Source organism: Podarcis cretensis, assembly GCF_951804945.1.
Source record: "Podarcis cretensis genome assembly, chromosome: 16".
NCBI lineage: Eukaryota > Metazoa > Chordata > Lepidosauria > Squamata > Lacertidae > Podarcis > Podarcis cretensis.
In genome coordinates this window covers 21,445,245-21,462,755 of record NC_137186.1, presented here as the reverse complement: position 1 = coordinate 21,462,755, position 17,511 = coordinate 21,445,245, and the positions used below count along the sequence as shown (strand labels likewise).

Here is a 17,511-nt window from a genome sequence, read left to right as displayed (position 1 = left end):
TTGGCTCCCGAACGCCGCAAACCCAGAAGTGACTGTTCCAGTTTGCAAACTGTTTTTGGAAGCCAAACGTCCGACGGGGCTTCCGCAGCTTCTGATTGGCTGCAGGAGCTTCCTGCAGCCAATCAGAAGCCATGCTTTGGTTTCCAAACATTTTGGAAGTCGAACGGACTTCCAGAAAGGATTTCATTCGACTTCCAAGTTACGACAGTATCAGGAAAGCCTCCTGCAAACAAGAAGTTGTAGAGGCTTTATCCTGGACCTGAAAGCAGGCTTTGGCAACTTGGCACTCTTGTGAGGTTTTGGACTACAATTCCCCATCAGCCCCTGCAAAGCACAGTTGTGATGCACTAAAAGGATTCGGGAGGAGTCAGAACATTTATGCAGCCCAGGTAAATTGAAATTTTTCCCAATTATAATACTAGTGTTTCTGAATTTCATTCAGACCAGTTGGTGTGGCACAACTGTGATCATCCCCCACCCTTTCAGCACATGCCTGCTTCCATTAAAATGGCAGGAAATAACTGTATACCAGGATTATCGCCCCAAAGTTCGTTGCTTTCCTCCCGTGATTTTCTGGGTTGAGGTTGCAAATGGCCTCTCCCCCCCCCACCCCCCGAATCAAGTAACAGAGAAATGAGTGCTTTAAGATGCACTGTACTGTGTTAGATTTCTGGGAGCAGCTTTTACGTGGTGTGACAGCTTAAATAAAGTGGAAACGTGGAGGAAATGGAATAAACTGTCGTGTGAATGCAGCCCTGGTCTACTATGATATGCTGGAACAAGGCCAATGTTTCACGACTGTGGAATCATAGAATAGTAGTGTTGGAAGGGGCAAGCTTCATCTAATCGAACCCACTGCGATGCAGGGATCTTTTGCCCTTTTTACCCACAGCTCTGAGATTAAGAGTCTTGTGCTCTACTAACCGAGCTATCCTATCGCCTTGTCCTTTTCTCCCCAAAAAAGCACAGTTAACTCAACATGGGCTGGCGAGCAGCTTGTTGAGTCACCAGCACGTAAATAGAGCGGCAAAACCCACACGAGTTTCAGTAATTCAATAATTTATTCATCTAAAAAAGTGTGTAAAAGTATATAGCTCTCATCCACAAGGTATATATGAATGACATTTAAAATGGAGGTCTTTATTATTATTGTTTCTTCTTTTTATCAAAGTCTTTTTTTTTTTTTTAGTGTATTGTACCAGCGATATACTGTAAGATTTAAAATGAACTTCACGTAGTTCTTTTTTTTCTCGTTTTGTTTTGTTTTTGTTTCAAATTCTTGGCTATATATAAAAGAGGCTCACTGCAAAAATGCTCAAGGGGGGAAAAAAAGCTCAGAACTCCCCTCCCCTCCCCCCCCTCCCCAAGAAATGTACAGCTTTTACATTTAAAAAAGGTTCTGAAATATACATACAAGCATGCTGGACACCCCCTGCACACCCCTTGCCTGCCTCCACCCACCCCACCCCACCCCACTTCGCTCAAACTGTTATAATTCCAATTTCTGCATGATTTCCAAAATTAGAAATTAAAAAAAATAAAATAACTTCTTCACTCTGTAGGAAATCCAGGGCTTGTACATTTCAGATTAATTCAGTAAAAAACTCACAAGTAAAATAATGCATATTTTAAAGGGAAATATTATACAGATTTTCACACTGAAGTACATAAGATTTTTTTTCTTTTTAAAATCTATTGCCATTCATTTATTTTGCACAAAAATGTATAAATATGTTACCAGCTTCTATTAACTTAAAAAAATTAAATAAAAACACCACCAGATGAAAACTACTTCTCGCTACCCCTCCATCCCCTTATTTGTGGGGTGGGGGGGGAGGCATTTTAATTTTTGCATTAGAACTGGATCTCTGGGGAAGGAAAGAACCCCCTTGGTAAAAACAGCCCATTAAAAAGAAAAAAGGTAAAAGTAAATCCATCTCTAATTCAAAGTTCAGGTGAATTTTGGGAACAAAGAATCCCAAAAATGGTAAAAGATAACTTTACATAGTTTTCCTCACCAAGTTTTTTTTTTTTTTTGTATACAAGTTTACAATCTTCATCTTTTAATGCTCTTCAAAAGGCCTTGAGAATTTTCCTTTCTGATTAAGAAAAAATAGTAATGCAATATTTTTTTAAAATCAATTTTACACTGTATACATTAGATACAAATGGTTTTGATATATCTGATTTTCCCCCTCCTGTACATTGCAAAGGTCCCCCCTGCCCTGCCCTGCCCTGCCCCTAGAGCAGAGAATAAAAGCGATCCATTTACAGGGTCTTCCTCTGACCGATCCCTTCACCCATCACGCATGGGATTATTATTATTATTTTTAATAATAAATTTTGTTTTAAAACCTTACACCATCATTTCAAGAAAAATATTCTTTAAAGTCATAGAAATTTTAATTAATTATTATTATTATTATTTTCTTCTTCTCCTTTTTTTTTTTTAACCAGAACAAGACGGACTTTTGGAAGAACTTCAAAAATGGTATTCTCTCCAGGGATGATGGTCAGCAACCTGGACCACGTCCCCACAATACTTGATTCCTCTTCTTTAAAGCAGCCCAAGCCTGCCCACAGTGCAAAGAGAAACTTTAGAAATGGGATCTTTTAACAGCATAGACTTCTCAAATCCTAGAATTAAGGAGTCATAAAAATAATATGATTTGTTTTAAACTTTTTTTAAAAAATGGCAAACATTTTAACTAAACTGATTCATTTTTTCCTACCTCAGTGTTCTTTCATTTTCAAGTACTAATTTAATGATACAACTTTTAAAAATTATTTCTTTGAAATAATATTTTTCTTCCTATAGACAAATACACCAGATTCAAAACTGATAAGAGTGTAAACAATCTGTGTGTGTGTGTGTGTGTGTGTGTGTGTATGCACATATATATCACACATACATACGTAACACACACGAATATATGACAGATGAGTCTCTCCCAGATTATAGGTGACTTGAGCTTCGGGAATAATTTCCACATCCATCAGACTCCTCTCTTAATCAGTATTTCTCCCTTCAATTTGCCTCGACGCTAAAGTGTTTTATTGCCTCCCACTGGTCAGTTGTCCTGCATTGCGTTATTGTTCATGTGACTTTATTTAAACCTCGCTAGAGTTCCTTAACCAAAAAAAGTCCACCAAAGATAGTAATAATAATAATAATAAAAATAGTGACTCCTAAAGTTCTTCCTCGAATGCTCTTCCTAACTTGTTTTTTGTTTTTTGGATTTCCTCCATGGTTTTTACCCCATTTCTCAGTCAGAAGAATGCGAGGTATGTCGATAAATACTTCTTGGCAGAGCATAGCTGGATCAACTACTGTACCTGGTCCTCTATAATTTAACAGCCCCCATTAATAAATTAACAAACAAACAAAACTCGAAGAGAGCATCTCCAAGACCGTTCGCATCTACATGGACAGGTAACAAATGCATGCATTCAACCCAATCCACTCAGACAGGAATTGCAGGTAGACAGAAATCCCACTATTTTTCTTTTGAAAAGACTACAAGAACTGGTTCTTCACTGCAGCCACGTTCATCCGGCGGTTTTTCAAGGAACAATGTTAAAAGAGTTTTGGGCCACCCAAACTGGTCACGACAACGTTTCGCTCGGAAGGAGGGCACTTGTCTCTTAGGCAAAGAGATCTGTGCGAAACAAAACAGAAAATAACAACAACAAAAAAAAGAAATAACAAAACGGAAGGACACTGTCTTCTGTGGTCCGTTGTTCCATTAACATCCTGCCACTGCGTTAACACTGCCCTTGAGGTTGCGGTACATCTCACTGTCTGGTATGCTTGGCAGAAGTCCTGATGTGGCCCACCAGGCACACTCCACAAACACGGGAGAAGCCTCCTGTTATTATTCCTGGAAGAAACAAGGCGCTGCTTGGGCCCCAGAGGCTGGGGTCCGACGAGGAGAAGGGCTCCTCCGACCCTCGTGAGCCACGGCCCGTCTTTCTCAGGTTGAAGGGGAAGGTCATCCAGGCGCTTCCGGGTGATTAGAGGATGTTCATGATGGCATTGTATAGCTGTGTGAGCACCACAAAGTGGACAGGAAGGCAGGAGCTGCGGTCCTGAGTTGCGGGGTTGCAAGTGAGCCACGACAGTGCATTGTACTGCTCCAGCACAAACCTGCAGGAGAGGAGAAGGGAAAGAAAGGGGATGGTGGGTCAGGACAAGGGGCTCCTTCTGTCCCACAACCTGCACTTCCCAAGGCTTCTACTTTAGGGCCTGCTCAGTAGTGGCGCCCTTCCTGTGGAACACCCTCCCATCAGGAAATAAACAACTATCGGACTTTTAGATAGTTTGGAGAAGTTTTTAATGTTTGATGTTTTGTTGTGTTTCTAATATTCTGTTGGGAGCCGCCCAGAGTGGCTGAGGAAACCCAGCCAGATGGGCGGGGTATAAATATTATTATTATTATTATTATTATTATTATTATTATTATTATTATTATTATCATTATTATTATTATTATTATTCTGATATATCAATTACCAGCCCTTCACCAGCAGGTTCCAGGGCAGGTTATGACAATCAAAACACAGTATTAAAAACTCTTTAATACACAGAAATAAGGTGCAGCAGGCAGAAGGCCTTCTCGGTAGTGGCACCCACCCTGTGGAACACCCTCCCATCAAATGTCAAGGAAATGAACAACGGTCTGACTTTTAGAAGACATCTGAAGGCAGCCCTGTACAGGGAATCTTTTTAATGTGTAATGTCTTATTATGTTCTTATATATATTGGAAGCCCCCCAAAGTGGCTGGGGCAACACAGTCAGATGGGCGGGGTATAAATAATACATTTTTTTTTTACTATTATTGTTGTTGTTGTTGTTGTTGTTGTTAGGTGGTAAGATGGAGATAGTAGCCAGGTTTCTGCAACATGCAATGAGGATTTGTGAATATTATACAACATTAAATTAAGTGTTAGGTGCAGATTTTGCTGAGTGATTTTATTGTACTGAACCTTATTGGAATCTTGTGTAAATGCCAATAAAGGTTTGAGAATTGAACTGAAAAAAGTATACATCGCAGGAGGGTAAGTATGCCTTCTGCATTTGACAAGAGCTGTGTTGCAAAGGTGCCAGGCACACCTCTGTGGAGAGAGAATTCTGCAGCCTAGGGGCTCCCACAAAGAATGCTTTATCCCAAGGCACCCTCCCCAGACGTCGGAGGGAGGTGGGACTACCAAGGGCACCCTGCCTGCTGATCTTAACACCTGGGGGAGGTCTGTAAGAAAGGAGGTTTCTCTTTCCTACTGCTCAATATTTTGAGATCAGCTTGCTGTTCCATTTTTGAAAGACAGAATATTGAGAAGCATAGCCCTGCCTAAAGGGCAGGGTGAAATGTAGCTTCTTTCTCCAAGACACAACTGTATATGGCAAGGCTCTAAGAGGAGATTGTGAGTACCTTCCCTTGGCCACCAAAAAATACAATAGACACTAGCTTTAATAAATAAATGACCTTATCTCTAAGACAGGCATAGGCAAACTTGGCCCTCCAGATGTTTGGGGACTACAACTCCCATCATCCCTGACCACTGGTCCTGTTAGCTAGGGATGATGGGAGTTGTAGTCCCAAAACATCTGGAGGGCCGAGTTTGCCTATGCCTGCTCTAAAATCTTCAAAGTTTCAGGCTTTTCCTATCAAGGATGTTGTCAAATGCTAGTGACGATTCCTCACCACTCTCTGGCTCAACCTTCCTGGCAGCTAGGCTGGAAATTCCTGCAACAGTGGAGGCTGGCTGGTGAATGGGGTGTTGCCCCGCAAACCTCAATCTGCCCTTTGCTAGCTCTCCAACCATCTGCCTTCTTCCTTACAGCCAGTCTAGTGGTGGATCTGACAGGTTGCAGCGCCTTAGCGAGGCCCTTGTAGGATGCAGCAGGGATGAGGATGGGGTAGAATCAGCTCTGCTTTTCATTGGATCTGCCCACCGTTGGTCTCCCTGCTTTCCATCCCACTAGTCCTGTTGTGCACCAGCCACCATTGCCCTGCAATGATAGGCCAACGGAAAGGAGGGCTGTTTGCACATGCCCCTCCCATAAAGGTCTGCAGAACAAGCCAACAGACATCTTTCAAAGCAGATGAGCAAAGATCAAAGGGCTGGTCAAAGGCCAGCACTTATTTCCGGGGCTTGAAAAGACACAAAACTCAGTTACCTCAGAACATCAGATGTGGTTTTAGAGTCCAAGGGATGGGGAACCCTCTGGGAGTTCCGTGCAGGGAGGAGTTCATCCGTGTGAGCGACAGAGATGTGGTGATGCAACGATGCCTGTTTTGGGGGAAAGACAGGTGTCACCACGCAGGGCTGCTGCAGTTTCCTTCCAGGTTCATAACCACCACCTGACGACGAGGGAGCAGCTACTCTAAGGTGACCAAAGGCCTTGGGCTAGCGGGGTTGTAATCTACAGAGCGGTTCTGCTCTCTCCTCCATCCCCTTGAACCACAACCTTCTCAAAACATGCCCAAAAGATGCCCATGACAAATACTGGCCAAAGACATTTCCTTCAACTTGGTGGGGGGAAAGCTGGCCAAAGAGTTCCTTCAGCCAGCGGCGTAGCGTGGGTTGTCAGCACCCGGGGCAAGGCAAGAAATTTGCGCCCCCTAACCCGGGGCAAGGCAAGTAATTTGCGCCCCAACCCCTAACCTGCCGCCGCTGCCAGCTTCTTCTTGCTGCCACGGTGGCGGAGGCGGGTCCGTGTCAGGTGATCTGAGGCAAGTTGCCGCTGGCGCTGCTGCCCAAACGACGCCGCTTGCCCGGAGGAGGAAAATGCAACATGGCCCAGCAGCTGCAGCAGCAGCAGCGGCGGCGGGGCTGTGAGGAGGGGCTGCCTGGCGCGCCCTCCACGGCCCTGGCGCGTGGGGACCGCGGCGAGCGCTGAGAGCCACTGCCTGCCGGATGCCTTCAGTCTGGACGCGCGCACAGCTCGTCGGTTCCACGAGACATGGGGCTCTGCTACAGCCTGCGCCCGAGGCTCTTTGGTGACTCCGGAGGCGGTGAGTGCCCCCCCAGATGTTGCGCCCGGTGCGGCCGGCCCCCCCCCCCCTGCACCCCCCACACTATGCCACTGCCTTCAGCCAGAGATCAAGACTGGTTCTTGCCGCTTACGGGGAGGGTGGAGCTATGGAAATTCTGCAAATATGAAAGGGGGGGGGTGAATGCAAGGGAGGTGCCCTGGGGAACCCCTAACAAATCAATTTTGGCCCTCGCTGCCCAACCACATCACATCAGAATCTGTTTTTGCTGACCAAAGCTGCTATCACCATGTTTGGCAAGCCCACATGCATTTCAGTGAGGTGCTTAGTTTGCAGCTGATCTAGGTAAGTGTCCTCCCTCCCCACCCTGGCCAAGCACCTCACAGGAAGGCAAGAGGAACCCTTGAGAGCTTTGGTCCCAGTTTTAACAATACCACCAAGTTGAATTATGAACAGCATTCATGAATGAATCTGGTCCAGGGTGGGCATTGTGGGCATTGGGGTAGGAGAGATGGGAAGAAAGCCTGTGAACATTAAAATGAGGTTTCTGGCCATCCAAGAGGGCTTGGACTAGGGAGACAGGAATTTGAATCCATGCTTAGCCATGAAACTTGGACTAAGTCTCAGAACGAGGCTCCCTTCTCAGTGCCAGTAAGTGGGGATGCTAGGGATTGAGCCAGGGATCTGAAGTGGAGCATACAACCCAGTTACAATTCCCTGCCCTTGAGGTAAGGTAAAGGGACCCCTGACCATTAGGTCCAGTAGCAGACAACTCTGGGGTTATGGGGCTCATCTCGCTTTATTGGCCAAGGGAGCCGGCATACAGCTTCCAGGTCATGTGGCCAGCCTGGCTAAGCCGCTTCTGGCGAACCAGAGCAGCGCATGGAAATGCCGTTTACCTTCCCACTGTACCTATTTATCTACTTGCACTTTGACGTGCTTTCGAACTGCTAGGTTGGCAGGAGCAGGGACCAAGCAACAGGAGCTCACCCCGTCACAGAGATTCGAACCACCGATCTTCGGCAAGTCCTAGGCTCTGTGGTTTAACCCACAGCGTTACCCGCGTCCTGTCCGCTTGAGGTACATTCTTACAAAAGAGCAAGACGTGCTGGCTGAGATAAGATGGATGTGGTCGTGCCAAAGACGGTAACGCAACATTCCCCTGAGTGCATTTCTCTACAGCACATACAAGGCGCTTACAAAGGTGGGTCTAAGAACTTATCTATGACCAAGAGTAAAAGAGCTCTACTCAGGTTACAGATGCCACAAGAAGCAATGGCATTCTTTTCAAAAAATGTCCAACAAACCTTCAAAAAGAGGGGACACTGATTCTGGGCCTGTGGACAGGATGACCAGAACCACTGAGGGAGGTTCTCAGCTTTGGCAGTAGAGACGAAGTACCCCAGAGCAAGAGGCTGCTGCTTCAGTTCTTCAGGTGCCTCCCGGGAGAGGAGACGTTCTCCTTGGCTCTGGAGAAACGAGAAGGGGGATAGGGGGAGGAAATGCAAAATTAGGCATGAACGACACATGGAGAAGACAATGGGTACTTAGCTTTGGTTGGTACAGGAGGCTTATTAAAGGGAGGTGGCAAATTTGACTGCCAGTCTTGTCCTCCCCTCAAATCATGCAAATGTTGTACCTTTTCTCATTTAATATTTTACTGATCCTGTTAAGAAGGGCAAGCATAAGAAACAGAGAGAAAACAAAGAATCAAAAATGTAAATGATAAGGTGGCACAAGCTGGAAGGACAAAAGTACAAAGATGCAGTGCAGGTCCAATAATAAAGTATAATAATAAAGTATTGACTAATAAATAACAAGGATATGTATAAATAAAATTATTTTCCACCTGTGAGTTCCATCACTACTGAGAACTAAGGTTCTATATATATATTTGCATATATTGGTGACACAGATAGACCACATGCCCCAATATTTGTATAAGAAAGAAAATCATGCCGTACAGCCAAGTAACAGTAATTTGAGTTCTGCCCATTCAGATACTTTTAGTTTATGAGATCTTTTCAAGGAAGGCAATTTGCCAAACCCTAGAATACCACGCAAATGTAATGTCTTGTTTCAACATACATTTGTATTCCACTGGGCTTCTCTTTGCTCTCTGAGCATGACAATTTCCGATCAACATTTGTGTTGATCAGTTGGGTTGAAATATGGACGGATGCAGGAGCTAACAGCTTCCATCAAATCAATCAATGTTCAATGCAAAACTGGTCTACAAGTCACACTGTTCCTATGGGTTACTTCCAGTATCATGTGGAATATGCTGCTATATGTATTGCATATCACACAGTGTATTGATGGCAGAATTTGTGCATTCATTCTGGTAATTAAAGGCACTTAGATCAAACTGTGGCGTGATGGATGATTGTCTTAGCTTACATTTCAATGGTATAGTGCAGTTATTCTCAAACTTTCTTTCCCAGAGACCATCTGAAATTGCTGAGGGTCTTGGCAGAGCACTTAATGATTTTTCTGCCAGATGTAGCAATTGTAAGGTGCTGTGCCAGATGCTTTATGGCAGGGATGTCAACAACTTTGGCTGAACCTCCCCCCAAAAAGCTCAACAACTTTGATGAAGCTTCCCCTCCAAAAGCCCAACAACTGTGGTCAATCCAATGGATAGATCATTGCCCGTTGTTTTTTATATAGTGGGAGTAGATCGCAGTCTCTTGGAAGTTGGATGTGCCTGCTATATGGTTTTTAAATGTACGTTTGCAGACATATCGCTGACTACCTGGATGAGGCTTACAGACCATGGTTTGGGGATCTCTGACTAGATGGCAAGCAGCTTCTGGCGATTTAACTTACAAGGACAACAGGAAGACCAACCAAGATTATGGAAGGAGAAGGCATATGGCTGAGATGGAAAGGTGATCTTGCCTTATCTTTCTTTTCAAAGAGCTACAAATCCATCCTTTCATGGATAAAGAGAGAGGCTGCAATTTGGTAATTGGGAAGGGTAACACATGAGATTTGGTTAGTGGAAACGGGGAGGGGGGCATTCCTCCACTAAATATTTTCCAGGCCTATTTGCTTGGTATTAGGAGGATTTGTTCATATCTACATGCACACTTGTGCAATCCTTCAAACATACATGAGCAAAACATCTTAGTGGCTAACAAAACAATTCATTGTTTTTGCTGCATGCAAATGAACAAGAAATTGTTGACAAGAAACAAGAAATGAACACCAGAAATTGTTACAATTAAAAAAATTTCCTTAGGAAAACCTCTAGCACCAACAAAAGTAGTTAACTTCTCAACTCCTTTAGCAGATCGTTGAAGATGATTATAATGTTCTTGGTAAGCACACAAAACAAAACAAAACAAAACACAGCCCAGCTCTTAGTCATGACAGAAGGCCTTCTTAGACAATCATCAAGAAGGAAAAACCTATATTGCCTTAAAAACAGGTTGGGCTCCAAACTCCGTGGAACTGTTCAAGATTTTAAATTTGTAGTGTTTTATAATGTTTTCAGTTATAAAATACAAATATGCACCCCATCCCTCCTCCAGAAAACAATAAAGTTGTGGTACATTTTTACAGTAACTGCAGGTGATTTGAGAGACAGCTTGACCACCACAACATCCTCAAAAGGACCGACTTAACAGGTCCCTGCTAAAGTTGAAATTACTTTATTCATCAAGCTGGCCCTCAAAGTGACCAGTTTGTCCACCCAGAATGCCTCAGAGTTCCCCTGGCTGAAAATTCAACAGCAGGACATGGAAGCAGCACTCGCTTGCAAACCGCAGCAATTAATTACAAGGTCCACGGACGAAAGGGTGCCCTCCCTTGACCTGGGGGGGAAATGATCACACGCTGCTGCTTTTGTACGAGCAAAAATTACACCTCAATTACCAGGCTCGTGTTAATGGTTAAGCTAGTTGCTCCAAAAGGCATTCACCTACAAGGGGCCTCGCTGGGTTACCAAACTCCCTGATCGCTCATCTCATTATGGGAGAAATCTGAGGCTGTGCAGGATCGTCACGCCGTGTTGTGAACAATCTGCAAAAATGGCTACGACTTGGTAGAAATTACTGAACAACCTGTTTGCTTGAAGACTGCAGGGGTTGGGTGCAGAATGGGAAGGCTGCAAGGGTTCAGAGGTGGTGAGGTAGAGAACGGATAGCAAGGCTACACTTTCAAGCAGGAGTGAGGACCCTATTTCATACAGAGGACCACCTTCTCTTCTGGGGAACTTTCCGGGGGCCGCATGCCAGAGCTAGTCAGGGCAGAGGGGAAAGTGAGTGGAGCAATGGATGCAATTTGACCTTTGTACCATAGGCTAGTTTTACAAGCACTTTCTATCCTCTATCCAGGGAAGCAAGAGGCATTATCAAAGTTCAAGCCAGACAAAATACCCAAGGAGGATGTGAAGGGTGTGGGTTGGGAAGAGTCCCGATAGTTAGGTAACAGAGGCATCTCTGCTTTTAAGAACCAAAAAAGTACCCGATGGACAGGTGTGCATGTTGCAATATATTTAGGTTAACGCAGAGAGCAGGAACTTGAAAATGTCAGTGGGGGGGGGCACACAAATACAATATAAAAACTAGGCCAGCAGCCTATTTCTATCATTCAGTGCCACACTTAGTAAACAACAGGATTCTGGAAAATTTGCATCTGCCACACCAAAGGAAATCCACACAGTAGCTGCCTTTAGGGGCCACTGGAGATCTCACCACTTCCGCACCTGCCACTGGAGTAAATGCGTAACCCCCGGGATGCAAAAACAAAGCCATTTCACTTTGAGTGAGAAGAAGAAGAAAACAGATGTTTGCCTTAGTGGAGATGCGAAACTCACAGATGTGCTATTAATCAGGAAAGCAGCATCAGAACCTTTCTATTGACTTTATTGTCCCCATTATCCTTCATTTATTGAAAGTGAAGATGAAGGGAAATGTTCTCTTTTGAAGAGAAAACACTTTACAGGTTCTGCCGCTGCCACCACCATCTCCTTAAAAATACACAGCCTGCAGGTTGCAGGAGCATTCCAAGCAAAGGATGATAGGCATACATAATAACCCCCATGAAGTGCCTCGTGCCACAGAAGCTGCAAGTGGGAGGAACTTTGCTAAACACTTCAACTATACACTAAGCTTTCCAGAGTTAGAACCTTCCTTTCTGAAATTAACAAAATTAATTTACATTTTAAATAAGCTTTGATGCTGGAGCCAGCTTCTTAAAAGCCACTTTAAGGAGAACTTACTGCTGAACTACAAGCACCCTGGGCTAAGAAAACAAAATCTGCATAAAAATCCCAGCACCTGGAGAGTGTGCGTTCCGATGGATGGTTTTATCGCTAGCAGGAAAGGAGGAGGGTGGGGGTGGGGGGAAAGCCTCTTTTCTTGCAGAAACCCTTCTGTGGAAACTTAAATCTAGCCCGTTTCCAAAACTGAATCCTTAAATGTGATTCCTTGAAGCCAAGGGCACCTCAGCACAGTTTGCAAAAAGAACCAAATGTATTCAATTGTCATGCTTGCTTCTTGCAACATGGCGAAACATTCTCCCCCAGAGAAATCCTAGCTACTCTAGAGCAGGACCCCAGGGAACTTCTGAATGTGGCCTCCGAGGCCTCTTTATCTAGCCCTCAGGACTCTACTGAGGCCACATCCATCACGGGCTGTGCTGCATGCTCCCCCTTGAGTGCTTTTGCCTGGCTGGGATGTATCCTTGAATGGCAATGATGTCTCTTGCTTGTATGGGTGGAGGCTGGATTTGACTGTCGGGACAGGCAGGTGAATGAGTGCAGAAGCCCTTAAATTTTTGCATGGCTGGAATGTAGCCTTACTGGACAAAGGGAAGAGTCACTCCCCTTGCATGTGGACCCCAGGAAGTTCCCCACCCCTGCTCTAAAGTAAGCACTTTGTGACTGAACTGAAAGGGAGGGGAGACAAGAGCCCAAACCCATAATGGATTTGGAGCACTACCTACTGAGCGGGTATAGTGCGGAAATCGAAAGGAACTTACCCGGCTATGCTGGAAGGATGGTCCTATTCCAATCCCAGAAGGAGAGCCAGGGGAAGGGACCGGCGAGGAGTTGGGAGACGAGTGGAGATTCCCAGTCATTAGAATCCCAATGTCGTTATCCATGTCATCCGGGAATGGAAGGACAAACATGTCATCTCAAAGAGGAAGGAAGAGTGAAAGAAGAGATTAGTCATGTTGCCTTGTGGGATACAGAATGACTTGGGACACGGCAGCGCTCGCACAGAGGAATGGCAACTGCTAACTTTTGCCTTTGAAAATCCCGTGTTGCAAAACAGGACACTCTAAACAACAATTTTTTTAATTAAACTTTTCTTGGTTTACAAAGGTATGCGCTGTTTCAAAATTCATAAACAGAAGATGTATAATATGTGCTTGGAGTTGCAAATTTTAGTGACCATTAGTGATCATTGAAAGTGACCTACCATTTCTGTTTATGGAACATTTGTTTGATTCATATTAATTTGTGACTCCATGCATATATTATATGTTATCTGTTCATGAATTTTGAAACAGTGTGATGTTATAAAAATATTGTCAGTATATTATTAGCCAACGTGTTGCTTGTGGTTGTTGTTTAGAACATTTGCCTTTGGACAGGTGTCCCTTCCATTAGGAGAGTAGCCAGGACTCAGTTTTCAACAGGGCACGTGCTAATTGGGCAACTGCTCATCAGTGGCTCAAAGCCTTGCAACCTTTTGTGTCAAGGGACCAGGGCTGAGAACCGTCTCCCTCTCCCCTACTGTCACTCTCAATACAGGACAGCAGAATTTCATGTGGCTATGCTAAATTAAATAATATTTATTTCTTTACTATGTTTATATCATACAGTAAAGGAGCTCAATACAGTGTTACATGATGACGTCTCACTTCATTCTAAAAACAGACCTGCAAGGCAGATTAGGCTGAGAAAGTCTGTTTTTCCCCCCTACATTGCCTCATGTGCTTTTTATGCACCACACATGAAAATTCAGGTTGTTCCATTTCTTAATGTACTCTCCAAGAAGTCCCTGCTGAAAGTGAAGTTAGTGGCAGTAAATTCTTGCTCAGTAACGATTCCAAAAATATTTTCAAACACAGATCTCTTGTTTGTGAAGGAGATCTAAATGTTTGGTGAATGGTTTTCCCCTTTCCAAGGGCACTGGGTTGCCTGGTTGTGTGTGTCAAAAAGAAAAAAGAAAACCACTTTTGACTTAGTACAAATGAAAGTATATGATGTTGATTTGCAGCAGAGAGAGAAAGACCAAGAGATGGGGGTGGGCAGGAGCCTTTTGGCTACTCTTTTCATCCACACCTTCTCCGAAGCATTTCTTTTCCCTTCCACAAATCTATCACTCTTCCTTCTCCTCCTCCTCATCCAAAGACAGCAGCCAGAAGTGATTTTTAACCTGGCTTATTAAGCTTGCTTCCTACAAACGTGTGCGCTACAAACCAAAAAGCCATTGCCATGCTCTCGACAGCCTCCGAGGCACAAACAAGAGCGTTAATGGCTTCAGAGGCTTTAATTATTAAACATAGAACAAGGAGTTGAGAAAATTAAATCTTAACACCATTTTGGAAAATGCTAGCCTTTAGACATGGCTCCAATTAGCACATGAAACCCCAAAGGCTAGGTTAATGCAGGTTAAATATTTGGAAGCCCTGTGCTCAGGAGGAATTTGGGGGCCATAAAAGGACAGTTGGAGGGTAGGTGTCCCCCATGAGGCCCACTAAATTCCATCAGCAGATCAAAGCCAGGCCTTTGCATTAACCCCCCCCCCCATCATTGAAGGGCCCCCTTCATACTGCAACTTGCATCCATTTTTAAGGCCTCTTCTCTCTCTAGATGAAAAGTACTAACATTCTCCTAATTTTCCTACAGAAAATTGCTGAAGAGTTGTTTTACTGATTATGTGTTTGCCTCCGTGGATTTCTTCAAGAGGAGGAAGGGCAGGATATAAACTGATTTTTTTAAATAAATAAAAAATCACTCTTCCACTCAGAAGCAGCTTTTACAAATATAACCTTAATAATTCAAATCATTTTTATCTTCCAAGGATCTCAAGGTGGTATACATTGTTCTCCGTCTCCCCGTTTCATTTTAAGAGATATGTATAGGGATAGTACAAATAGCCAAGCTTCTGCAAAAGGCTGAACCATTTTGGGAAATGAGCTTCTGGGTTCTGTGTAGTTTATCCATATATCTCTGCTGGCCTTGCATTATTTGCCTCTCTCCCTCCCTGTCACATGATTCCAGACCCTCTAGAAACCTACGAATCAGGCGCAGTGCAAGCATGCAGACTGATCAGCTTGATGCTAATCACAGAACAACAGGGCAAATCATACATCCACAAAAAAATATTTGCCGCATATGGTCATAGGGTCAGAAAACAACCGGCCCTTACAAAATCCCCACTAGCCACAGCAAAGCCAAACTATACCACACAGAGTCTTTGCAATTAGCCAAAGCTATTAAAGAATGAAGCTTGGCTTCTTTTCACTATGTGCAGCTTGCAAATATTGGCCAATTTGGCTTCCTAAACAAGAGCACGTGGCTAAGTAGTCAGTTGAACAGAAAAAGAAGAAACCATTTTTCTCAATGAACAAGAAGCTCCCATTGTTTGTCTTCATGTTTCTGGTATAAAAGCAGCAGTGCTTGCCAATGACTGTTAGAGCAAGAATGTTTTGATCAACGTTATAGGGCAATTCCCTACACGCTGCCCAGCAGCTGACTTACCATTATTGGGGCTGAATCCATCCTCATTTGGATAGTTTGCTGGAGCGACTTGGATGGTTGCAGAGGTTGGAAACACCAAGATGTGTGTACAAGAGGCATCCTGTGGCGTATTCAGCTGGGACGACTGCAAGTTAAGAGCAGTGCTGCGGCCAAACACAGACCCCATTGTGACAGCATCTGTCAAGAGAAGCAGAGTAGATTTGTCAGGCCTCAGAATGGCCAAGGCACCATCAAAAAGAGAGTGTGCAAGTGTGTGAAATTAAGACTATCAAAAGCAGCAACAGGAACAAATGGACTCATACCAGCATAGCCCCATCAGAACACAGCTGCTTGCCTATTGTTTGATCCTCAGACCAAAATGTAGGGTTCTTCCTGCTCCCTCTCACACACTAATCCTTTCTACAATTCTTTGTACAAGCAAACCAAGGTTTGCAGTTGCATCTGAATCAGCCATCTCCAGTTCACATTAATCCTCCCCAAGCCTGAATTGGAAACAATGGGTTGAACTGAATTTGCAACCCAAGTTCAAAGCAAAGCTTGCTGATATGGACATAACTGGAAACCACGGCTCAGCCAAACAAGGAAGTTAGTGAAGGAACTGAAGTGTGAACGGAGAACCAAACGGTCAAACCATGGTTTCCCCATTGCATTGAAATCAGCCTTTTTCTCTAACTCAAAATATCCATGCAATGAGGAAGACAAAGGTTTTAATTATATGCCCCGGGGGGGAAGGCTTCCCAGGAACAGGGAATGTTTAAAAATCAAAATATAAAGGGCAGGTACCCACATCGCTTTAGGCTGCTACTTTTATTTTATAAGAGATACTGTTGAAAAGTAACAAGAATGCATAGAATTGTGGTTTAGAGACACAAGCAGTGTTGTGCTCATGTCCTGCTTGTGAGATTCCCACTTCAGCATCTGGTTGGCCACAATGAGAACAGATGGGCCTTTGGCGTGATCAAGCAGCAAGGCTCTTACATTCTTAAGCACAACCTTTCCCCGTTAATTGGAAGCTGAACCTCTGAAGAAAAGAACCTCTGGGACTTGTGGAAGGTTCCTGCACAATTTAGAACACATGATGTGCTCCCCCCTGCATGATGTTACCAGAGTAGGAGATTATAATGACTAGAAGCCTATACACAGTGGGGAATGGGGCTCTAATGGCTCTCCTCTCCTTCCTCTAGGTCCAATGGCTGTCCAAGTGTTAGCTACAATGCTTGCCCAAAGCTTATGCATGTGGAGCCCAATCTATGTGGACCAAATCAGTGTGATGCTTTCATAGGTCATTCAAGGGGAAGCTATTTGTGCAGATTGGGCTCTGACAAAAAGTTGCACCCAGCACCCAGGATCCAGCAAAGATGGGCAGTTGAACTGCTTCAATACATGTAAAATTTACACTCATCTGAACACAATATTCATCAGTCAGATTGAAAAGGAGATCGATGTATTTTATATTTGAGGGCTGTGGAATAATAATAATAATAATAATAATAATAATGATGATGATGATAATTTTTATTTATACCCCGCCCTCCTCAGCCAAGGCCGGACTCAGAGCGGCTTACAAGCAATAATAAAAACAAGTTAAATGATTACAACTTAAAAACAAAATTAAAAAATACATTAAAATATTGAAACATTAAAATATTAAAATGTAGCCTCATCGCAGAAGGAGAAGGAAAAGAAAAAAGAAAGAGAGGGAGGGAGGGAATCAAATTGGCTCCAAGCCAAAGGCCAGGCGGAACAACTCTGTCTTACAGGCCCTGCGGAAAGAAATCAGATCCTGCAGGGCC

The 17,511-nt window shown here is 43.9% G+C and overlaps 1 protein-coding gene across 1 annotated transcript in view; it reads right to left on the bottom strand.

Moving 5' to 3' along the window:
- Positions 1-1,042: 1,042 nt before the first annotated feature.
- Positions 1,043-17,511, bottom strand: part of MED13L (mediator complex subunit 13L) — a 169,932-nt gene continuing 153,463 nt past the window's right edge. The window contains exons 27-31 of the mRNA XM_079956280.1: positions 15,719-15,895; positions 12,985-13,139; positions 8,304-8,465; positions 6,180-6,292; positions 1,043-4,147 (exon numbers count right to left, since the gene is read on the bottom strand). Of these exons, the coding sequence (XP_079812406.1) occupies positions 4,015-4,147; positions 6,180-6,292; positions 8,304-8,465; positions 12,985-13,139; positions 15,719-15,895 (740 nt within the window). The 3' untranslated portion in view covers positions 1,043-4,014. The remainder of the gene's footprint in view (positions 4,148-6,179; positions 6,293-8,303; positions 8,466-12,984; positions 13,140-15,718; positions 15,896-17,511) is intronic.